The sequence below is a fragment of the Polypterus senegalus genome, chromosome 17, assembly GCF_016835505.1.
Source record: "Polypterus senegalus isolate Bchr_013 chromosome 17, ASM1683550v1, whole genome shotgun sequence".
In the NCBI taxonomy this organism is placed as follows: Eukaryota; Metazoa; Chordata; class Cladistia; order Polypteriformes; family Polypteridae; genus Polypterus; species Polypterus senegalus.
Window position 1 is genome coordinate 725,806 of NC_053170.1, and position 19,349 is coordinate 745,154.

At 56.0% G+C, this 19,349-nt stretch overlaps 1 protein-coding gene across 8 annotated transcripts; it reads left to right on the top strand.

Annotated features, from left to right (window-relative positions):
* On the top strand, positions 1–18,721 carry adam11 (ADAM metallopeptidase domain 11). 8 transcript variants are annotated; one of them, XM_039739739.1, is made up of 27 exons: positions 2–312; positions 525–670; positions 1,203–1,279; positions 2,078–2,141; positions 3,995–4,077; positions 4,487–4,550; positions 5,673–5,736; positions 6,376–6,464; positions 6,751–6,825; positions 6,901–6,972; positions 7,119–7,285; positions 7,369–7,453; positions 7,700–7,790; positions 7,871–7,922; positions 8,098–8,197; positions 8,488–8,559; positions 9,353–9,445; positions 9,522–9,602; positions 9,681–9,731; positions 9,816–9,879; positions 9,964–10,063; positions 10,139–10,258; positions 10,377–10,545; positions 10,653–10,767; positions 11,800–11,890; positions 14,278–14,295; positions 16,804–16,917. In XM_039739739.1, exons 1-27 carry the CDS (start codon positions 255–257, stop codon positions 16,820–16,822), a joined length of 2,280 nt encoding a protein of 759 aa, XP_039595673.1. In that variant the 5' UTR covers positions 2–254; the 3' UTR covers positions 16,823–16,917. The 8 variants fall into 8 exon arrangements, 7 of the variants coding, with proteins under 7 accessions (XP_039595671.1, XP_039595673.1, XP_039595668.1 ...); XR_005631029.1 differs by lacking the exons at positions 11,800–11,890; positions 16,804–16,917 and adding exons at positions 11,584–11,673; positions 16,480–16,551 and having other exon boundaries at positions 3–312; XM_039739740.1 differs by lacking the exon at positions 16,804–16,917 and adding an exon at positions 16,480–16,590 and having other exon boundaries at positions 3–312.
* The last annotated feature ends 628 nt before the right edge of the window (positions 18,722–19,349 follow it).

A 19,349-nucleotide genomic window follows, 5' to 3' on the forward strand; every position in this document is an offset into this window, starting at 1 on the left:
CCCCTCTCTCTCTCTCTCTCTCTCGCTCACTCGCGCGCTCCCTCCGAATCACCACAGACGCAGGACTGACAGCCCGCATCGGACCGCCGGCAGCCCCCCTCGAGCAGCCAGCTCTCCCCGTTCCCTCCTTGAACTTTGCCGGCGTGTTTTATTTATGAGCTCCCCTCCCTCCCCCTCGGCACAGGGGGGCACCGAGTGGCATTGAGCGGTCTGCAGGAGTGCGCGAGGAGCGGAGCGGCGACTATGAGGACAGCATGATCGCAGTGCGGTGGGTGCTTTTTGCTGCAGCGAGCTCCGGCGTGACGCTTTCAGGTAAGACGGCATCCTCGCCGCCTCCTCCTCCTAGTCGTCTTCCTCTTTCTCATCCTCCGATGCGAGGGTCGCTGGTGCTCCCCGAGCTGTTTTTTATTTTTTTGCTGCATCGGCGCGATTTGCGCCGGGGTTGGGGGGTTGTGGAGACGGGGGGCGATCGATGGCACTCCGTGCTCCGCCAGCCTCGTCTTTTCTGTCTTTTCCGTTTTCAGGAATCGGCGGCGCCGCCACGTCGGAAGTGGGGGTCGGCGGGGAGGTCACTCGGCCCCGACGGCTGCTGCGGCACGGACACACGGATGACGAGGTGCCGCACGGCCGGCTGGACACCAGGGTCGGGGCGCAGGGCCCGGGGACGCCGGTAAGTGGCGCGCATTGCGGAATGGGAGGAGCGCGAATGGATGAACGATACGGGTGGGGGTGGGGGGTGCAGGGTATGCTCCCCTTTCCACCCGTTTGCCGTCTGTGCCCATCTTCATCAATTGTGGGCACCGAAGCGAGTCCCCGAGTGGGCTCTTGGTGGCTTGTCCTCCGACGGCAGGGTGTCAGTTTCACCTGGAGGTGCTGCTGTCTGCACCCGCGCTCAGTTACACCTGTGCCACCCTCCGCCTGCCAGCTCGCTGGGCACCCCCCCGACCCCCGTGTGCTTCACGAGCCCCCGCCTCTTCCGGCTTATTTTATTTATAGGCTCCACGTTACTTCTGCCCTATTTCTCCCAAGTTTACTCGGGTGGCTGCTAAAGGCCAGCTGAGACCTGCAGGTGGGCACAGGGGCACATGCTGCCTGCCCTCCACCAGCTTCTGTCTTGGTCCTCTTTTGAGTGGGTGCTGGCGAGGAGCTCCGTCTGTGTGTGTGTCTTGGTTGCCCCCTCACTTGCCTTCTTTCTCTTCCAGCCGATTCATGTGGCACAGGCCAGCTTCCTCGTCAACGCCTTTGGCCAGTCCTTCATATTGGACCTTGAGTTAAACCAGTAAGTACCAGGAGGTGAGATGGCATTGTGCTGTGATTTGGGGAGGCTGGGGGCACAGACAGGACGGGGGGTGAAGAGAGAACAGCCATGAGTATCCACTTTGCTTCATGTCAGCCTAAGTGTGCCCGCCTTACTCCCGTGCTTCTGTTGGCAGGTCCTTCTGGGTGGTCCATTTAAGTTTGCCCCTCAGACGTCCTTTATGCTTTTATAGCACCCCTCATCTTTGCAAACACACAAAGTCACCCTAGCACTGGCACAAACATGCCCATCCTAAAAGAGCTGTCCATAATTCAAGTTCTGAATGTGCCAACTCCTTAGGAATCCAGAGAGGTCGAGCAACAAAAATGAGAAAAAAATGGAATTTCAGAGCCCATGGACGTGGCCAGATTTTGGACAATCGGTGACATTAGGGACATAAACTAAAGGGGCAGAGTGCCAAGTCCATCAGTGCTGACCCACTGTAAGGCCATACGACAGCACCAGTCTGACCAAAATGACAGTGATGCATGCCAAGTGCCAGCACGGGACATTAATAAGGGTAACAAGAATGCTGAAGGCTCTGCCACCTGGCAGTCTTAATCAGACCTGCATCTCGAGGTCACAGTGCCCAACCTGGGCAGGTGGCATTAATGAGGGTATTAGGGTTGAGGCACCACTTAACATATTGCCCGCATGCAGACACAGGTGACTTATCTCAGCTGGTGCTGGTGTCAGAGGTGGGATGATGGAGCAGGGGGTGGTGGGTGGCATGGTGTCCGTGTCTGCTTTGTGACCTTTCATGCTTTGTCTTCTTAACAGCCACCTGCTGTCCTCCAAATACATAGAGAGGCACTTCGAGGGCACCAAAGCTGTGCAAACCGAGGTGAGGCCCGGGATGCGGGCATGCATGTGGCATGGTCAGCTGACGTGGCATGCTGCTGGCCTTGACGTCGGCCATTGTCTCACTAACATTGTAGGCCTAATGCCAAGGCGGGCTTCACTTTCTGTTTGGCTGTCTGGATTGGGTTACGCCTCCCTGTGTAGAAACCCAAGAGGGCTCTCAGCTGGCACCCTAGGGTGCCCATAGGTAATGCAACTCTACAGATGTGTAGCTGGCACAGTGGACTGAGCAGATGGGTTGTGAGTGCCATCTGGTGCCAGCTCTTCAGTCCTACCTCCTCAAGTGTTTTCTTGGCATTTGTCTGGGAGGGCAAGCTTGAAGGTCAGCTAGGCATCATAGTCTGCCTTTTTGACCCATGTGGCCGTGCCAGTCACTGATGGTGCTCTGAAGCAGGTATCTCTACAAACTGAATACATGAAATACATAAAGGCCTGCCAGACTACTGGCATTGGGTGTCAGTGCCAGTGAGTGCCCTGTCATTTTGCTTTGCATGCCTGAAGTTGGATCGTTTTAACTATAACAGCTTTTCACCGATGCCATATAGGGGTCTAAAACAAAACCCCAAAGAGAAATTCCTGGCATGTTGGGTACACGCTGGAGACCTTAGATACTGGCATGAAAGTGATGGATGCTACAGGAAGTTACTAGAGGCCCTCATGTATCCTGGTGTGTGCCAGACTGGTGCTTATGCCTGTGGGCACCAGGGCAGAAGTGAGCTACGCTGCTCTTGGCTTTGGTTTCCCTCTCCATTGAACTTCATCTGTGTGTATCAAATCTGTTCCCTGTTGCCATGGAGACTAGACCTGCCCTCTAGTGGTATTACCTGTCAGTCAACAAGGTGCCACACAAAGTGTGATGCTGAATGGTGCCAGTCTGCCCACAAGATCAATGTGACCGCCCCCACTCCAAATCTTTATGTTGTCTTTGATTTGCCACCATTCAGTGTCACTCTGTGAGGACTGGGCCACCCCATATGACACTTTTGCTTGTCAGGTTCCAGTGAGTGGCATGTGTGCTGACAATGGTGCCCATCTGTTGTGACGATGCTGAGCACTTGGGTACACAGGACTTGTGGTGACAAGGCACTACAATTAGATCGATTGTGTCCAACCTTCGCTGATCAGGTGGTACTGTGCCCACTACATAGTTGTAGCCTAGGCGGTGCCCACCTCTGTCCGAATGCTCAAATTTTATACCCTGTTTTTGGGCTCAGCTGGGACATTACTCAGCTTTGGTACTCCAGCTTAGCTGCTCTGCTGATGCTGCATGCCAGTCTTTATGCCCAGGGGCACTGTATTTCAGTCTCTGCACACTAGTTGTGCTTCTCTCCAGTGTTCAGTGGCTTCTGCACCTTAGCCATGTGGCACAGTGCACTACTGGTCAGTAGCTTCTCCTTGCTGGAGGTCATGCCATGCTGGTGCCACCTCAGCCCGGTGTGACTGTCAATAGCAATTACTGTAATGTGGCCATCCAACTATTTCATCCATTGGTTTGCACAGAATTCAATGGCCGTGTCCTAAAACACCCGCTGGTATGGTACCCAGACCTGGATAAGCTCCAGAAACTGCCCGAGGCATGAGCGCTGGCATCCTGCCATCTTCCCCATGGAACCCCATGGTGATAAGTAACTCAGATTTTTGAGAGTCACATCTCAGAGGGACCAATGCCAGCTCTCACAGGCACATGAGGTCATGTAGTTCTGGGTAGGCAGGTGCTCGCTCTGAGATGCCCACCCTGTAGCCATCGTCTCCTCCTTTGACTATATGGTGTTGGCAGTTTGTTACCTGGCACAGTCTCATTCATTGCCCACATGACTCTGCTCCTTTCTGTTTCAGGGGGGCGAGCACTGCTACTACCACGGTGAAGTCCGGGAGACCATTGGCTCCTTTGTGGCTTTGTCCACATGTCAAGGTTTGCAGTGAGTATCGTAATCCAGCTGGCACCCTGAAGCGGGTGATTCTTAGTTCTCCATGTCCTCTTGAGGTGATAGCCACATTTAGTTAAATAAGGTGGTGGAAAGTGGCATTAGTGCACCAAGGAGGACCTCCAAATGATTGAGCACCAAGGCCCGGGGGGTTATTAAGCTAACAAGGCTGGCACCATAGTGCCAAGGTAGTTGCTTTATTGCAGAATTACATTTTTGTGTTATGTTACCTGGCCAGGGTGGGTTAGGGTGTGACTGTTGTTACATTCAAAGAAAGAAGTATGGCACAGGGTACCTCCGCCATCTTTCTTTCTTTAAATGCCAGTCAAATGCAGGGTACATTCTTATGCCATACTCAGACCACCTGTGATGACCAAGCCTAAGTGTCTCTTTTTCTTTACAGCGGAGTTTTCTCTGATGGCAACATCACCTACATCATTCAGCCAACACCTGGCAGCAGTGAACAGGTAGGCCATGCAAGCCTGGCACAAGTACATTGCCCCAGGGCTTATTATAGGCCAGGTAGCCCATGTGGTGCCACTTATTCAGAGAGGCTTCAAGTGTTAGTGGTACCCACTGTGTAGCATGTAATACCAGCAGCTCAGTCTTGCCTGGTGCCCACTGACTACCTGTCAATCATTCAACACACGTGGTGTGTATGTGGTGGGCAGCTCCCTGTGGTACTGTGGACAGCGGGCAGCCTCTTCCTGCTGATCAATGGCTTGGCGTCAGCTCTCCTGCATCTTCTCGCGTTTCATTGATTCTTTTTGGCCCAATTAACACTGCTGCGCTTTCCCAGTGCGGGCACCTGCTCCTTGGCGGCATTCTTTACAACCATCTTCAAATATTCAGCCCTTGTAATGCAATTCAGGGGTTGCCGTGGGGGCGTCCGGCGGATTGAATATCCAGCTAATCCACTCGGCGGGCAGCGGATAGAGTGACGCGTGTGGCTGGGCTCGCGTCTGCCATCTTCCGGAGAGTGCCCGCTTCATGAGTTTGGGGTTAGGTAATGCTGTCTGTACCAGGGCCAAAAGGCACCTTTGGTGCATTTGGGAACAGTGCCCATCTTAAATGGATTGCCCTCTCTGGATTACAGTTCTGCATGTGCTGGCATGCCTGCTGTGAAAACTGTTCTGTCAAGGATGGCACTGCGAGCTGTAGACAGCTGTGCCAGGTGTGGAGGAGAATGGTCTTGCCTTTTGGGGCAATGCCATGGGCAGCCAAGCAGGGTGTCAGACTAGCAGCCGGAGTCGGGTATTCATCACTGCCATCCAGAGAACATCAACACAGAGGCGCGCGCCAGTCACCTGATCTCTTGGTGCCTGCGACCGCTCCGTGCCTTTCGGCCCCTCCGGCCCCAGCAGGGCCCCCCAGCTTGTAAGTGGAGCCACGCAGGCTGCAACAGGAGCTGTGGTGGTGGGTGGGGCGGTGGTTATGAATACACCGGGGGTCCGGTTTCAAAGCATTTCTCACGGGACTAGCAGGTAGCTGGCGTAGCTTCATGCCAGCCTGTCTGTCCTAGGCTGCCAAGTTGGGGCTCCTGAATGCCGCCAGTCTTCCCGCACTCACCTCTCTCTTGTTTTCTGCAGGATGCCGATCTCCATGTGATATACCAGACCCCCGGCCTCCTGCGTCTGAGCCCTCCGTGTCCAGGTGAGTTGGGGCACCAGGGGGCAGTCATCCAGTTTTTGGTGTCCTTGGCATTTTACCCTGCTCCCTTGCTTTAACAAAACTCCACCCCTCAGACCTTCCAACTCCTGTTGTGCCCATCTTTTCACCCGACAGGCCCAGACCCCTCCAACCTGTCCTTGGGAGACCTCCGAGTCAGAAATCTCCGTCTCCATGTTGGCCCTCCGGGCCTAGATAGACCCCACCTCCTGACCCTTGAACTTAGCCAGGCTCCTCCCTTTCTTCACTCTGTGCCCTCAGGCTCACGAGGGTCACTCTCCATCTTGTGCCCCTATTCACTTCACCAGGGTCTCAAAGCTCCAGTAGAGCCCACCTGCTCAGCCCCAGTCTCTTTTAGGACCCTCCCCTCAATCCTCCAGGTCCCCCGACTTGTGGTGCCTTTGTTTTTTGGGGGTACTGCCCAATGTCTTTGTCTTCACCTTGTCATTGGCGTCCTATTCCTGGGCCACTCCATGCCGGACCCCCAGCGGTGATTAGTTCTTTCTTTTTTTCTGTGTAAGGCCTTTCTTAGTCGGTCCTGGCCAAAGCACATGTGTAAATGGGCACGGACCCTCCTGCCCATACTCCCTATGCCCATGCCTCACTTCTGTTTCTCACTCTCAGACTGCCCCGATGATGATGATAATGATGAAGGTCTCCTGTTGGATGCTAGAGATTTGTCTAACGAGCCGCAGCGGAGGTCCAAGAGGCAGGTAAGCCCCCCATTTTCACTTTCTTGTGCTGTGCTTGTGCCACCCTTCAGGAATTGCCCACATCAAATGTTAGCGCCATGGCCCTGGAGGAGATCCCACTTCACAGCGATGCCAGACTGGGTATGCCAGTGTGGACTGCTCAAGGCTGATATGGGCACCAATATGATAATGGGCAGCCACATGTGAGCCCACCAAACGTGCTCTATAGCCATTTTAAGGACCGTAGGAGGGCTGCCAGGTTGGCCAGTGCCCGCTGTAATTTGGCTGTATCTGCTGCCCCCTGTAGGTGAGCCGTGTGCAGCACACTGTCCAAAGTGAGACCAAGTACATTGAGCTGATGGTGGTGAATGATCGGCGGCTGGTAGGTGGGGGGCTGGCACTGGAGGGGTGGTTGGGTGGTCCTGGGGCCTTCTCACCCTCCACTCTCCTCCCACAGTTTGAACAGTTTCGACTGAGCAGTGTGTTGACCAGAAACTTTGCCAAGGCTGTGGTGAACCTGGCCGATATGGTAAGGGTGCTATAAAAGTAAGATGGCGTCATTTCACTGCCCACTCTGGGGGGGCACTTGGGTTGGTCAGGGTGGAAGGGTTGCCGTGTGCGCAGCACCACCCTGCCTCTGCCTCACCCTTGTGCCTGACTCTTCTTCTTGTCCAGATATACAAAGAACAGCTCAACACCAGGATTGTCCTCGTTGCCATGGAGACATGGGCATCCGGGGATCTGGTGCCCATTGCTGACAACCCCCTAGTAACTCTGGAGGACTTCATGAAGTACAGAATGGACAACATCAAGGAGCACAGTGATGCCGTCCACCTGTTCTCGTGAGTATAGCGCCTTGCAGCTAGTGGAGTGCCAGCGACAGCCTGGCAGCGGTCAGTCCTGAGTGACCCTCCGTCTCTTATAGGGGGAAGACCTTCCGGAGCAGTCGCAGTGGCACGGCCTACATTGGTGGCATCTGCTCGCTCAGCCGAGGTGGTGGCGTCAATGAGGTTTGTACCCCGCCGAGCTGATCCTCAAAGCCGGGTGTCATTGCTGTGCCTGCCAGTGGGGGACAATTGCAACTCTGCTGGACAATGGGTCGATCCCCCCACCCCTCCCGCTGGCAGGAGCCATGACTGCAGCTTAGCGAGTAGCTGGAGAATTTGGGCACTCGCGCTGCCCTCCTGGGTATTTATTGTGAAAGGCACTATATAGCTGTAGGGGGCTAACCAGGTGTCCTCTCCATGTGTGTGCAGTATGGGAACGTGGGCTCCATGGCCATCACGCTGTCTCAGAGCCTGGGCCAGAACATTGGCATGATGTGGAACAAGCAGCGGAGCGCGGCAGGTAAGGTGGCAATGGTGGGTGCTGCGTGGCACATTGGGGTGACTCAATGGCTGGGTAACATGTCCATCTCTCTTTCTAAGGGGAGTGCAAGTGTCCGGACTCCTGGCTGGGCTGCATAATGGAGGACACTGGGTAAGGACGGGCATGCGGTGCCCATTGGGTGGGCACACCCTGCTGCTCTTGGCCCATCTGTGCTGGATGATTCCTTGGCTTTCAGATGACCTCGAGACCAGCAGGGGGCGCTGTGATGGGGTCCTTTGCCCACGTCCTGTGTCCGCTTGTCACAGCTCTGCCTCTCCCACCACAGGTACTACCTGCCCAAGAAGTTCTCCCGCTGCAGCATCGACGAGTACAGCCGCTTCCTGCAAGACGGCGGGGGCAGCTGCCTCTTCAACAAGCCCCTCAAGGTGCGTCCAGCGTTGACTGACCGGCCAGGCTGGGGGCAAGACCTCCGGCCTCTGGGTGGGTTACTTAAAGGGTCTGTAGAAGGGTAGGGCACTACGAGGAGCCTTCACTTCTTGGCTTTTCTCTGTAACTTGAGTGCCATCTGGTGGTTTTGAGTGGATATGTAGCACATTTGAGATGCAGGGCCAGAGGTGCTGCCTGGCACTGCCAACTGGCAAGCAGTGATTGGGCCTGCTAACATGAATGGAGGAGGTTTCAGGCTTTGCCCACATGGACATTTTTGTCATTTCAGCTCTTGGACCCCCCAGAGTGTGGCAATGGCTTTGTTGAGACTGGAGAAGAGTGTGACTGTGGCTCACCTATGGTAAGCTATTCATCGGGTAGAGGGCGGCATGCAGTCAGACTGGTGAGACGGCCACCAGCCTCATTAGTCGGATTATTGAACCTGGCATTGATTTTTTTTTTAATTTATCAGAATGACAAGCTTGGTACTCAATGTATTTGGCATTGGCATCACTTTTCAGGTGGGTAAGCCTGGCACTGGACTTGCTTGACTGGTTTGGCATTTTTAGGTACTGACTTGTGCGAGACACTGGCCTTGAACTCAGTTGCCAGATTTGGAATCCTGATTCTGGACTTGTTTGTTATGTTGGTGAGCCTGGCATTGAACTCACTTCTCAGACTTACAAGTCTGGCACTGACCTCATTGATCAGATTGATTAGCCTGGCACTGGATTCACTTGTCAGACTGGCATAGAATTTATTTTGTCAGATGCTCCCCCTGGCCCTGGGCTTGCTTTTTGGGTTGAGGGGTCTTGGCGCTGGTCCTGTTCAGCAGACTGTCCAGCCTGGCACTGGACGCATTGGTCAGATTGAGGCCTGGATTTGCTCAACAGGCTGCCAAGCCTGGCATTGAACCCAATTTACAGATTGCTAAGCCTGGTACTGGAAATGCTTATCAGGCTGGAAAATGTGGCACTGGACTCGCCTGGCAGATTGGCAACCCTAAAAACTGTACTTGCTTACCAGGTTGGTGAGCCTGGCATTGGACACTTTGGTCAGGCAGAAACTTCTGCTACAGACTTTGCCCGACAGTCTTGTGAGCCTGGCACTGAATGTACCTGCTGACTGCTCACCGATTCTCTTTTGCTCTGCAGGAGTGTGCCAGGAGCGGCGGATTGTGCTGTAAGAAGTGCACACTCACTCATGATGCCATGTGCAGCAATGGGCTGTGCTGTCAGGGCTGTAAGGTAGGCCTCGGGGTATCCTCTCTGGGCTGTTTCTGGGTACTGGTGCCCATGCTGACTATGTTTTGTGCCCTCGCAGTACGAGCCCCGGGGGGTGGTGTGTCGAGAGGCGGTCAATGACTGCGACATCCCAGAATCGTGCACCGGAGACTCCAGCCAGGTGAGGTGCCCGTCTGGCCATGGGCACGGTTTATCAGTGTGGCTGCAGCACTAACCGCCATCTGTCATTTTGTTTCAGTGTCCTGCCAATGTGCACAAGCTAGATGGCTATGGGTGTGAAGCTGGCCAGGTAAAGGTATCTGCGTATTTTGTGCCCAGATGGGTGCCCCATTTGAGCTGATGCCCATAAAGCAGCATGTACTTTTTGTTTTAGGGCCGCTGTTACAATGGGCAGTGCAAGACTAGAGATGGGCAATGCCGCAGCCTGTGGGGGCACAGTGAGTACCCAACTGAGCACTCGTGGTGCCCAATGAGTCAGAAGGGCAGCGCCAGTCACCTGTTGTTTGCTGCTTTTCCCCAAGGCTCTGCTGACCGCATCTGCTATGAGAAGCTGAACACGGAAGGGACAGAAAAGGGCAACTGTGGCCGAGAGGGTGACGCCTGGGTGCAGTGCAACAAGCAGTAAGTGCTGGCCAGCTGGGCGCTGTGAGCGACGGCACCATGACATACCAGCTTCATCCTCTCTCTGCCCTGCAGGGACGTGCTGTGTGGATTCCTCTTCTGCAACAACATCAGCGGCGCGCCACGGTACGGGGATCTGAGCGGGGATGTCACCAGCGTCACCATCTACCACCAGAACAAGTACCTGGACTGCAGGTATGGGCAAGGAGGGCACTTAACCCATAGCCCACTGGGCCTGCATAAAAAGGAGAGGGGGAGGGGGCTCTCCTGTGCCAAGTGCTGGTATTCATCTGATCTCGTATCACATGCGTAGGGGTGGACATGCCATGCTGGACGATGGGACTGACCTGGGCTACGTAGACGATGGCACGCCCTGTGGCCCCAACATGATGTGCCTGGACCACCGCTGTCTGCCGCTGTCCTCCTTCAACCTGAGCACCTGCCCTGGCAGCATGGATGGCCGCATCTGTTCTGAGCATGGGGTGAGTGGCCACACGGGCATGACTCCGATGTTGCCAGTCTGAGTGCCGCCCCCCACACATCTCTTGCTGCCCTGCTCGGCTCTAACCCACTGTCTGTTACCCCTCAGGTGTGCAGCAACGAGGTGAAGTGCATCTGTGACCGGGACTGGACTGGCACCGACTGCAGCGTCTACGACCCGATCCCTAAGCCGAAGCTGCCCGGAGAGCCCGAGAAGTACAGGGGTTTGTAACACGCCTGCCACTCTCACCGCCATTCGACAGGCATGGGCCCTGCCCGCCGAGCATCTCCATAAAGGGGCTGGCATCTACCCTGGGCTTTTGGGGGGCAGCTCACATTCTGATGCCACTGAGACCCCCATCACTGAGCTCAAGACTCTGACAAAGTCCATAGAATTTTCTTGGGTCTCGTCAAGGAAACGGAGGGGCCAAATCCCCAGTGCCACCCCAGGTCACCCAGCTCTGTCCCCTTAGATGCCACTCCAGTCCCCTCTCCCTGTGTGCCATCTCAACCCCACAGTACAGGCACGGTACCTTCTTCTTTAGGACCCTGGACCAACTCCTCTCTGTTCCCTAGGACCCACCCCATCAGCCCCTGCTCCTCAGATCCCAAGTCCCAGTGCCCCGTAGTGTCAGCCATTCTCTCTGTGTGCCAACTCAGTGTGTTTACACCCTTAAGTCCCCCTAGCCCCATCTCATTCCAAGTGCGGCCCCCATAAGACCCCCATTTGACTTACTGTCCCAGTGTCTATTCAGTTCAGCCATTGTTCCCAAAGCTCAATGCCCTAGTTTCTGCCAGTCTCCCCATGTGCCCCTTAATGTCCCAGTCCAGCCAATGTCTTCACCAACCCAAATGCTATCCCAGCCTCCTGACATTTTGGACCCGTGTCCCAAGTCTCCAGTGTGAGCCCCCTGCACCGCTCAGAGCCGATGCCCCAGTGCCCACTCAGTTGAGCCAGCTACCCGACCCTGGTGGCAGCCTGGCAGACAGTGCCTGGGTCGCACGAGGTTGCACCGATGTGTTCTGCTTGTCTTTTGCAGTCGCCCGCTGCCACTTATTTGTGCCACTTGCATAGGCAAACGCGAGGGGCCGAGAGCCGAGTGGAAGGAGTTGGCGGCCAAGAGGATGAAGTAATGAAGCCCCCGTCGTGGTCGTCTCCTTGTGCCCCGCTGCCGCCTGGCGCCCACTGAATCTGTTCGGTGTTTCTGATGTGTGTCTCGTGGTCTTGTTCTCCCCCACTCCCCCTCCCTGTACAGGTCCTAGTGGCACCAATATAATTATAGGGTCCATCGCAGGCGCCATCCTGCTGGCAGCAATAGTCCTAGGGGGAACAGGCTGGGGATTTAAGTAAGCATCACGCATGTGCCCGTCTTCTGTCTGCTTCTCCTCTGTCGGCGCCCACACGAGCAATTCTAGGACGTTGCACCACCTTCTGCGCTGGGGTTCTCAACCTTTATGGCTTCAGGGACTGGGCTGGCACCATGGGGGGGGGCGGGGTCACTGTCGAGACCATTAACGCAGCTGGTGCCCTCCAGTGGGCACAATGAAGGTGGTCCACTGCTGGTCACTTCAGTAACAGAGGTAGCCGCTTCATTGACACGGTCAAAGCAGCATGAGGGTCATTACTGGGCTGGAGGACCGGTCACCACCTACACACCTAAGTTGTGTGACCAGCATGACATGGGTGAAGTGATTCTGCTGGCATCTCCACCAGGGCACTGGGGGTCAAGGGTCGGCCTGAAAGGGAAAGCTGCAAATGGAAAGGAAAAGCATGTGCCCAGCGGTCAGTTACCCCGGCGGGCCACATCAGGTCAGCAGAGGGCAGTCAGCAGTGGTCACTCCGTCACTATTAGGTGGGCCTCCACACCAGCCTGGTCAGTAGGTCTTGGTCTGGATGGACACCATTAGACTAGACTGGTCAACATCCCCGACCTTCCCCTGTACTGGACCCTCGTCTGCTCACCTGGCACCTCAAGCTTGAGTAAAGCAGCCCAGCAATGCCGCAGAGTCCCTTCACTGCCCATCAACAGAAAGCTGGCACAGATGGACTCTCTTGACCAGCAGGACGCTGGGTCTCTCCCTCACACACACACACACACTCCCATGGAGCCATCAGTGCTTATGCCGGGTGGGCTCTGGCCACAAGTGGCTGGCTCCAGTTTGTGCAGCTCCACCTGGATGTGCCCGCCTGCCCGCCCAGTCCGTGACGCCGGAGGCCGCCGTGGAAGGTGGTTTGGCCTGCTGTGACCGGAGCTTGCGCCGCCCGCGTTGGATTAGCTAGCCGAGGGCCACTTTGTGCCTGCTCACTGTGCTGCTCTCCAGCTGCATGCTGTCTGGGGGGAGTGGACCGCATGCTTGGATGTGCACGGCTGTGTGACCTTTGTGGCATGAGAGCGTAGGTGGGCCGCATCGTGGACAGGCAAAAGCCCACCTGCTTCTCAGTCTGACATCCTTCAGCGGCTAAGCATGTGGCTGGAAGTGACGGTGGTCTGCTGTTGGCCTGAGAACCACGGAGTGTCCACCTTGGCTTACCCCCCTCTTCACCCATTAGGTTTGGCCCCAGTGGAAATACCAGGTGGCACCAGCTTGACTGAATTTGTCCTTTGCAGGGGAGGGGACAGTGGCCTGTGTGGGTCTCAAAATGGCCAGAATCAGGTGGCCATTGTGACTTCTCCTCCTCCCAGCGAGGCCTGCTTATCTTTGTAGATGCCAGATAAGACCACCCTGCTCCTCTGGACACACGTGCAGATGCTATGGTGACCGCCGCTGTGGCCCAAGGAGCCCCAGGCTAAACATACGCACGGTCACGTTCATGACCATCGGTGTCCCCTAACCTGCTCACTTGATCTCCCACCGTGGTGACCACCTATGTATCCCACCGAGATCCGGCCTGCGTCGACATACGGAGGCCATTGTGCTCAGGTAGTCGCGTGACCCCCCTGGTTCTCGAGGGTCCCACCTGCCCTGGTGTCCACCTGCGTTTCCCGCCATGGCCTGCATGCATGTAGAGGCCTCGTTTGGTCACATGTTCAGACACTCTGGTGCCCGCCTGTGCTTCCCACCCTGGCCTTGGCATACCCTTATCTTGAGACTTTCTGGTGGCTGTTGGTGTAGCGCAGGGTCACCTGTCTGCCACGCAGGTATTGACCTTTGCTGGCTGTCCATGTGGCCCAGCCTGTTGTTGGGCCCACCCCTGTGTCCCCTGAGGCCTGTCCTGCATACCGTTGGCGTGGCCCAGCCTGCTCACATGTCCAGATGTTGTGGTGCCCACCTGTGTATCCCAGTGAGGCTCATGCTGGCCCTCTGCATGCTTCTATATGATCAGACGTGATGAACCGTCCGGCCACTGGTGTCCATACAGGCCTCAGAACATTCCAGGTCCACGTCCGTGGGCACACCAGGGGACGTCGCCTCTGGTCCTGTCCTTCAGCCTCCTCCCTGAGAGCTCGACCTTTCCATCTGTTCTAATGGCTTTCTGATGTGACGCCACCCCAGATGCGTATGCCCCATATAGTGGAGTGGGCACGTGTGTGGACTCCTCCGAGACCCCCCGGTTCAAACCTGAGGCCTGTATAGACGCTCTATGGACGGTGGGCTTGCTGCATGACTGGACGCGGTTTAGGACCTGGATGAGTGTCTGTGTGTGGAGGTATGGGGGGTGCCCTGTGCCCTTCCTCTTAACTGATTGTCTTCTTTCCTTTGTCCTTTTTCCTTCCCTGCCTGTGTGGATAAAGAAACATCCGAAGAGGAAGGTACGACTCGGCCCAGCAGGGCATGATGTAGTTTTTGACCCATCATACTCATCCTCACTCCCGTCGGTGTCATCACCTTCCCAGCATGCCTCCATCCCGCCCCAGCCGTGGCCAGCTGCACCAGTTGGAGTTGGGTACCTCTCAGCCCCTGCATTGATGAAGCGCGCCTGGCAGAGATTGGCATGCAGTAGCAGCATATCACCACTGTGTGGTGCCCTTGTCTTAATAACTGAAGGCAATAAAAAGAACATCACATTCAGAAAGGCACTTCGTCCAAATCGGTTGGGCTACCCTAGCAGCACTGGGTGCAAGGCAGGAAAAGGCCTGGTGGGGCCTTAGTGTGATGTGTGGACAATGGATAGCAATAGTGTGGGGTCTCAGCTCATTGCTGCAGGACAACTTGGGGTCCCTGCTTATTTGTGCAGGGCAGTGTGGGGTCTCTGTGTATTTTGCACAACACTGTGGGGTCCCAGCTTATTGCCCGCTCCGCTTTTGAACCCTGGCCCTTTATGAGATGTGGTGCACTGAAACTGCCTGTCCTGCCCTACTCGACTGGTGTTTGCTTGTCCCCGAGTCCCAGCATGCACGTCACCTCAACCCACTCGGGCCCACTTGACCTCTCACGCCCCAAAGCGGCAGACGCAGCTTCCAGAGCCCACTGGCTCCTGCCCAGCTGTGGCATCTCAGACATTCACATAAGCCAACTGCCATGCCCATGGCAGGAGGAATGGCGAGTGGCTGCCACCTATGAAGCAGTGTGCCTGAGGGGCTGTGAGTCGCTCATAGAAGAGAAGCCATCCACACTTCCATCCATCATCTGACCACCCAGCCACTTGTGCCCTTTGGGTCCTGCTGCATCTGCCCATCATAGCCAGTCGCCCTCAGTCCCAGGGCAATGCTCTTTCATACTGATAAGGTGCCAGCCCCCAGTCTCACAGAGCATTGCTGAAGAGTGGACCTTCTGCGAGAATGGCTTATGTTTTCAGGGCATCATGCCAGGGACAGATCAGTGGCACAGGAGGTGCCAGCTCCTCTTGCTGGGCACAATCACTTCTACTGCTGGCCTGGTTCAGTGGACAGGGCCTGGGTGTGGCTCCCAAATGCTGCAGTTGGGCCCATCCCACCGACGCAGGAGCAGATGAGTGACCAGCTCAGAATGGCCACCCTGGCAATGCCAAGTACTAGTCCAGTCCTCTCACATGCGCCATCCCCGGCGGCATTCGATCTTTCAAACCCTCTGCCTGCTAGCCACGCTCTCTCTGGTCTTCCCAACTCTGACTCTGCCTGCCGTGACTGCCTGCCCTCCTGTATGCCATGGCCTGTTGTCGACCGGGTGTAGGACTGCCACGCGGAATGCCTGCTACTTAGATTTGACTTGCGCATGCTCCTGATTCTGCCTGCCAGCTCTTCCTTCTCCACTCCATTCTCTGGCCAGCTAGACCACCAGGAGCCCCCAGGGCAGGCGGAGCCCTTTCAGGCCATCCTGGTTGTGCCATCTGTCTGCTGCCCACGCCCCTGTAATGTGTCTCACCTCGGTTTGCCTGATAGCCACACCTCCTCTGATGGGACACACCCCTACCTTGTCCGTCACCAGCCCATTCACTTCACCTTCCTTCCTAAACAGCCACACCCTCATTGATACTCCACCCCCATTTTCTATTTAAGCAGGCCCTGCCTTACCCAATTACCATGCCCTCTTTTTCTATTCCATCTCTCACATACCTGCATATATGTCAGGTAGCCACGCCCACTCTGCTATACCACACCCCTATATGCTACTCAAGCAGCCCAATTCATGCCACTTGTCTGTCAGGCAGCCATGCTCTGTGATAGACCTCACCCGCTTTCTTCAATCTCTGTCTGTCTGTCCTGTTCATTTTCCTGATAGCCATGCCCCCTCTGAGTAGCCCCACCCCGTTTCTTAAGTCTCTGCCCCCTCTGAGAGGCCCCACCCCATTTCTTGAATCTCTGCCTGCCTGTTCCGCTCCCCTGCCTGATAACCACGCCCCCTCCAAGAGGGCCCACCCGGTTTCTTCAGTCTCTGCCTGTCTGTCCCACTCGTCTGCCTGATGGCTCCGCCCCTTGGCCCTGCCCCACCCCTGCCTGCCTGCTCGCCCGCTCGCCCGCCCTGCACGCCCAGTTGTGTGCCCTCTCTTGAGATGCCCTCTCCATTTTCTTTTCCAGATCTGGAGGAGCGTAGCCCTGCCACCCGATGCGCCCTGCCCGCTCCGCCCCGTCTCCCTTGCCTAGATGAGTTTCACAGCAGTCTGTCCCTCCAGCCGTTAGAAACCCTGTGGAGCACAACAGGGGGACATGTGCACTCCCAGGTGTTGCCAGTAGGGTGCGCTTGCACCCCGAGTAGCTCAGCAGATTTTTCAATCTTTTTTTCTTCTTCCCCTGTTGGACTTCCCTCAGACCAGAGTGGGCTGGCAGAGGCAATTGGGGGCAGCAGCTCGGGTGGGGAGCATTTTAGGAGGCTTCTTTCAGCTTTGCTTCTGCCCCTCATAGGACATCTCTGCAGGAATGAGCAGACCATGTGGAGGGCTGCACTCTGGATGACGGGGACAGTCTGCACTCCTTGTCGAGGCTCCTGGAGCTGTGAGAGATGGCAGAAGACATTTGAGTGCCCACCTGCCTGTCGGGAGGCCCCTTCACTCTTTTTTTTGTTAGTCTGGACTCTCTTCTAAGGACCGAGGACACGCTGCTACTGCATACTTTCCCACTCGCCCCTTTCAGCCACAGCCAGCGCAGCAGCACCAAGGGGGCAGCGTTCCATGGTGCGCCACCTGCGCGGGCTGTCAGGGGCAGAGGATTACATTCCATCAGGTTTGTTCAGAGGTGACTGCCAGCCCTGCGGAGGAGCCACTTCCAGGGCCAATCAAGATGACCAAACACAGAGATACTGCCACCCCTTGCCCACCCGTAAAGAGAGAGAGGAGAAGAGCACTGGTCCCCTCAATCCACACAGGCTATCGTGCAACACAGAGATACTGCCACCCCTTGCCCACCCGTAAAGAGAGAGAGGAGAAGAGCACTGGTCCCCTCAATCCACACAGGCTATCGTGCAGAACAGCCACCCAGAGCCCCATCGAGCCATCTGATGGGGGCGACGCCGAGTGTGCCCGACGCAACTTGGCCTTCGCAGCCGTCTTTCCTTCTCGGACCCTGTGTGTCTGCTGGCATGCGCTGGCGCTGCCTTGCTGCAGACGAACAGAGTCTCAAATCTGCCCGTGGGTCCTTGCCTCAGCCTGCCTGCCCTCTGCACTGGAGTACCAATGTGCTTGCCAATGTGCCCGAAACGAACAATACAGAGAGATGGGAGGGTGGCAATTTGTAGGCTGGCAAAGCATCATGGGTAAGGGCAAATATGCAAATATGGGCAGCTGCTCCTCCCTGCCTTCCTGTGTGCGGGTTGGCGTCGTGTGAGGATTACTGCCCACTGGAGCAGTGCTAGCCGCTGTCCAGGCCCCCTAGCACTGAGTGTACATAGCAGACATATAAGACGTGTATACGATATATATAAGTAAATAAATAAAGAAATAAAGAAATATATAGGGAGCGAGAGAGTGCGGACTCGACACGTGGCGACCTGCAGCGGCCCTCACGGCCACGGACCTCGGGGGCGCCGCTGGGACTTCTTCGGCTCCTTCGTCGTCATCAAGCTCTAAGTCTCCCCTGCCGGAGCGGGCACACCTGCGCTTGATCTCGTCTCGAGGTCCTCCACCCAGCTGGACCCTCTCAAGCCCACCGGCAGGCAGAGCGCGTGATTTAAAACAGGGATGGAGTCGGACTCGGATTCCATAGGGCTGGCCCCCCACCAGTGTAGAATCTCAGGAATTTGAATTGTGATGTTCTCAAAAGGCGCTATATGAAGAGCAGCACTTACGGGGACGTGAGCCCCAAGCCGTGGGTGGACGACACCCTGACAGGAGACCAATCCACACGGCGGACACAGCAAAGGGCGGCCCACCCTGCCGCTATTCTCAGGGCCTCCGGACCCCCTGAATTAAATCCTTAGGACCGAACTCCCTGGCGTGCCCCTTGGGGGCCTGGCCGCAGTCTCGCTCGACGAGCACCTATGAGCACAACCGCTTCGTTTTGTACGCGCGTGTAAATACGGCGGGCCAGCCGCTCCGACCTGTACATTTGTTTCTAGGCCTGCGTCTCCGTGTAAATAGCGCAGGGAACCCGGCGGACGTTCCTACCTGCTCCTGATTGACTACATCGGGAAGAAGGGGGCTTGTGGGGACTGCATGAACCTCGCTTGACCCGCCGTCTCCCTCAGGCATCGGACTGGCCAGCTTTGTACTGCATCACCACAGGACGCCCGTCGACCGCCATTTGTAAAGCCATGTGTTGAACCGAGTCATGGATAGAACTGCTGCTGAATGTAGAATAAAGCCGAGAATATATACACCTGCCAGGCTCTGGGACCCGTGTCTGTCTTTATTACCCGCAGAACGCGCCAACCTGAGGCACCTAGACGTCCAGGCCGGTGGAACGGCGTTGTGAGAAAGTATCTGCCCCCGTCCCGATAGTTTCTCAGTTGGCCCCCTTGACACGACGAATGGCCCTCAGACCTCCAGACAAAGTGCAACGCCTGAGGGGAGAGCTGAACAAGACCTCTGACGCCCCTGTGAAAAAGTCAGTGCCCCCATCATTTCACTGCTCGGGTGCAGCAATAAGGGCAACCGTGATGGTGGGCTGCTGAGTGTCAGCCGCTCGTTTGAGGTCCTCTCTGCTGGCTTCAGGTCAGGACCCTCACTTGAAGACTTGTATTGGTGTTTGGGCTCCTTGTCTTCGGCAAATTAACATTCGGTGATGTCTTTAAAGTGATCACCTCCAGATATTTGTAAAGCACTTAAAGATAACATCGACCAGAAGGTATCTGGAAGTGCATTGGAGGCAAATTTAGAAAAAATCCTCACATCATCTGGAGACCTCTGGAAATACATTAAGGTCCCTTGAAGTGAGTTAGAGAAGTCAAGAAATCCTCAGGGGTCTCTCCAGGTGGCGCTCTGGACCTCCATTCAGGTCAGGATGGATGGATGCCC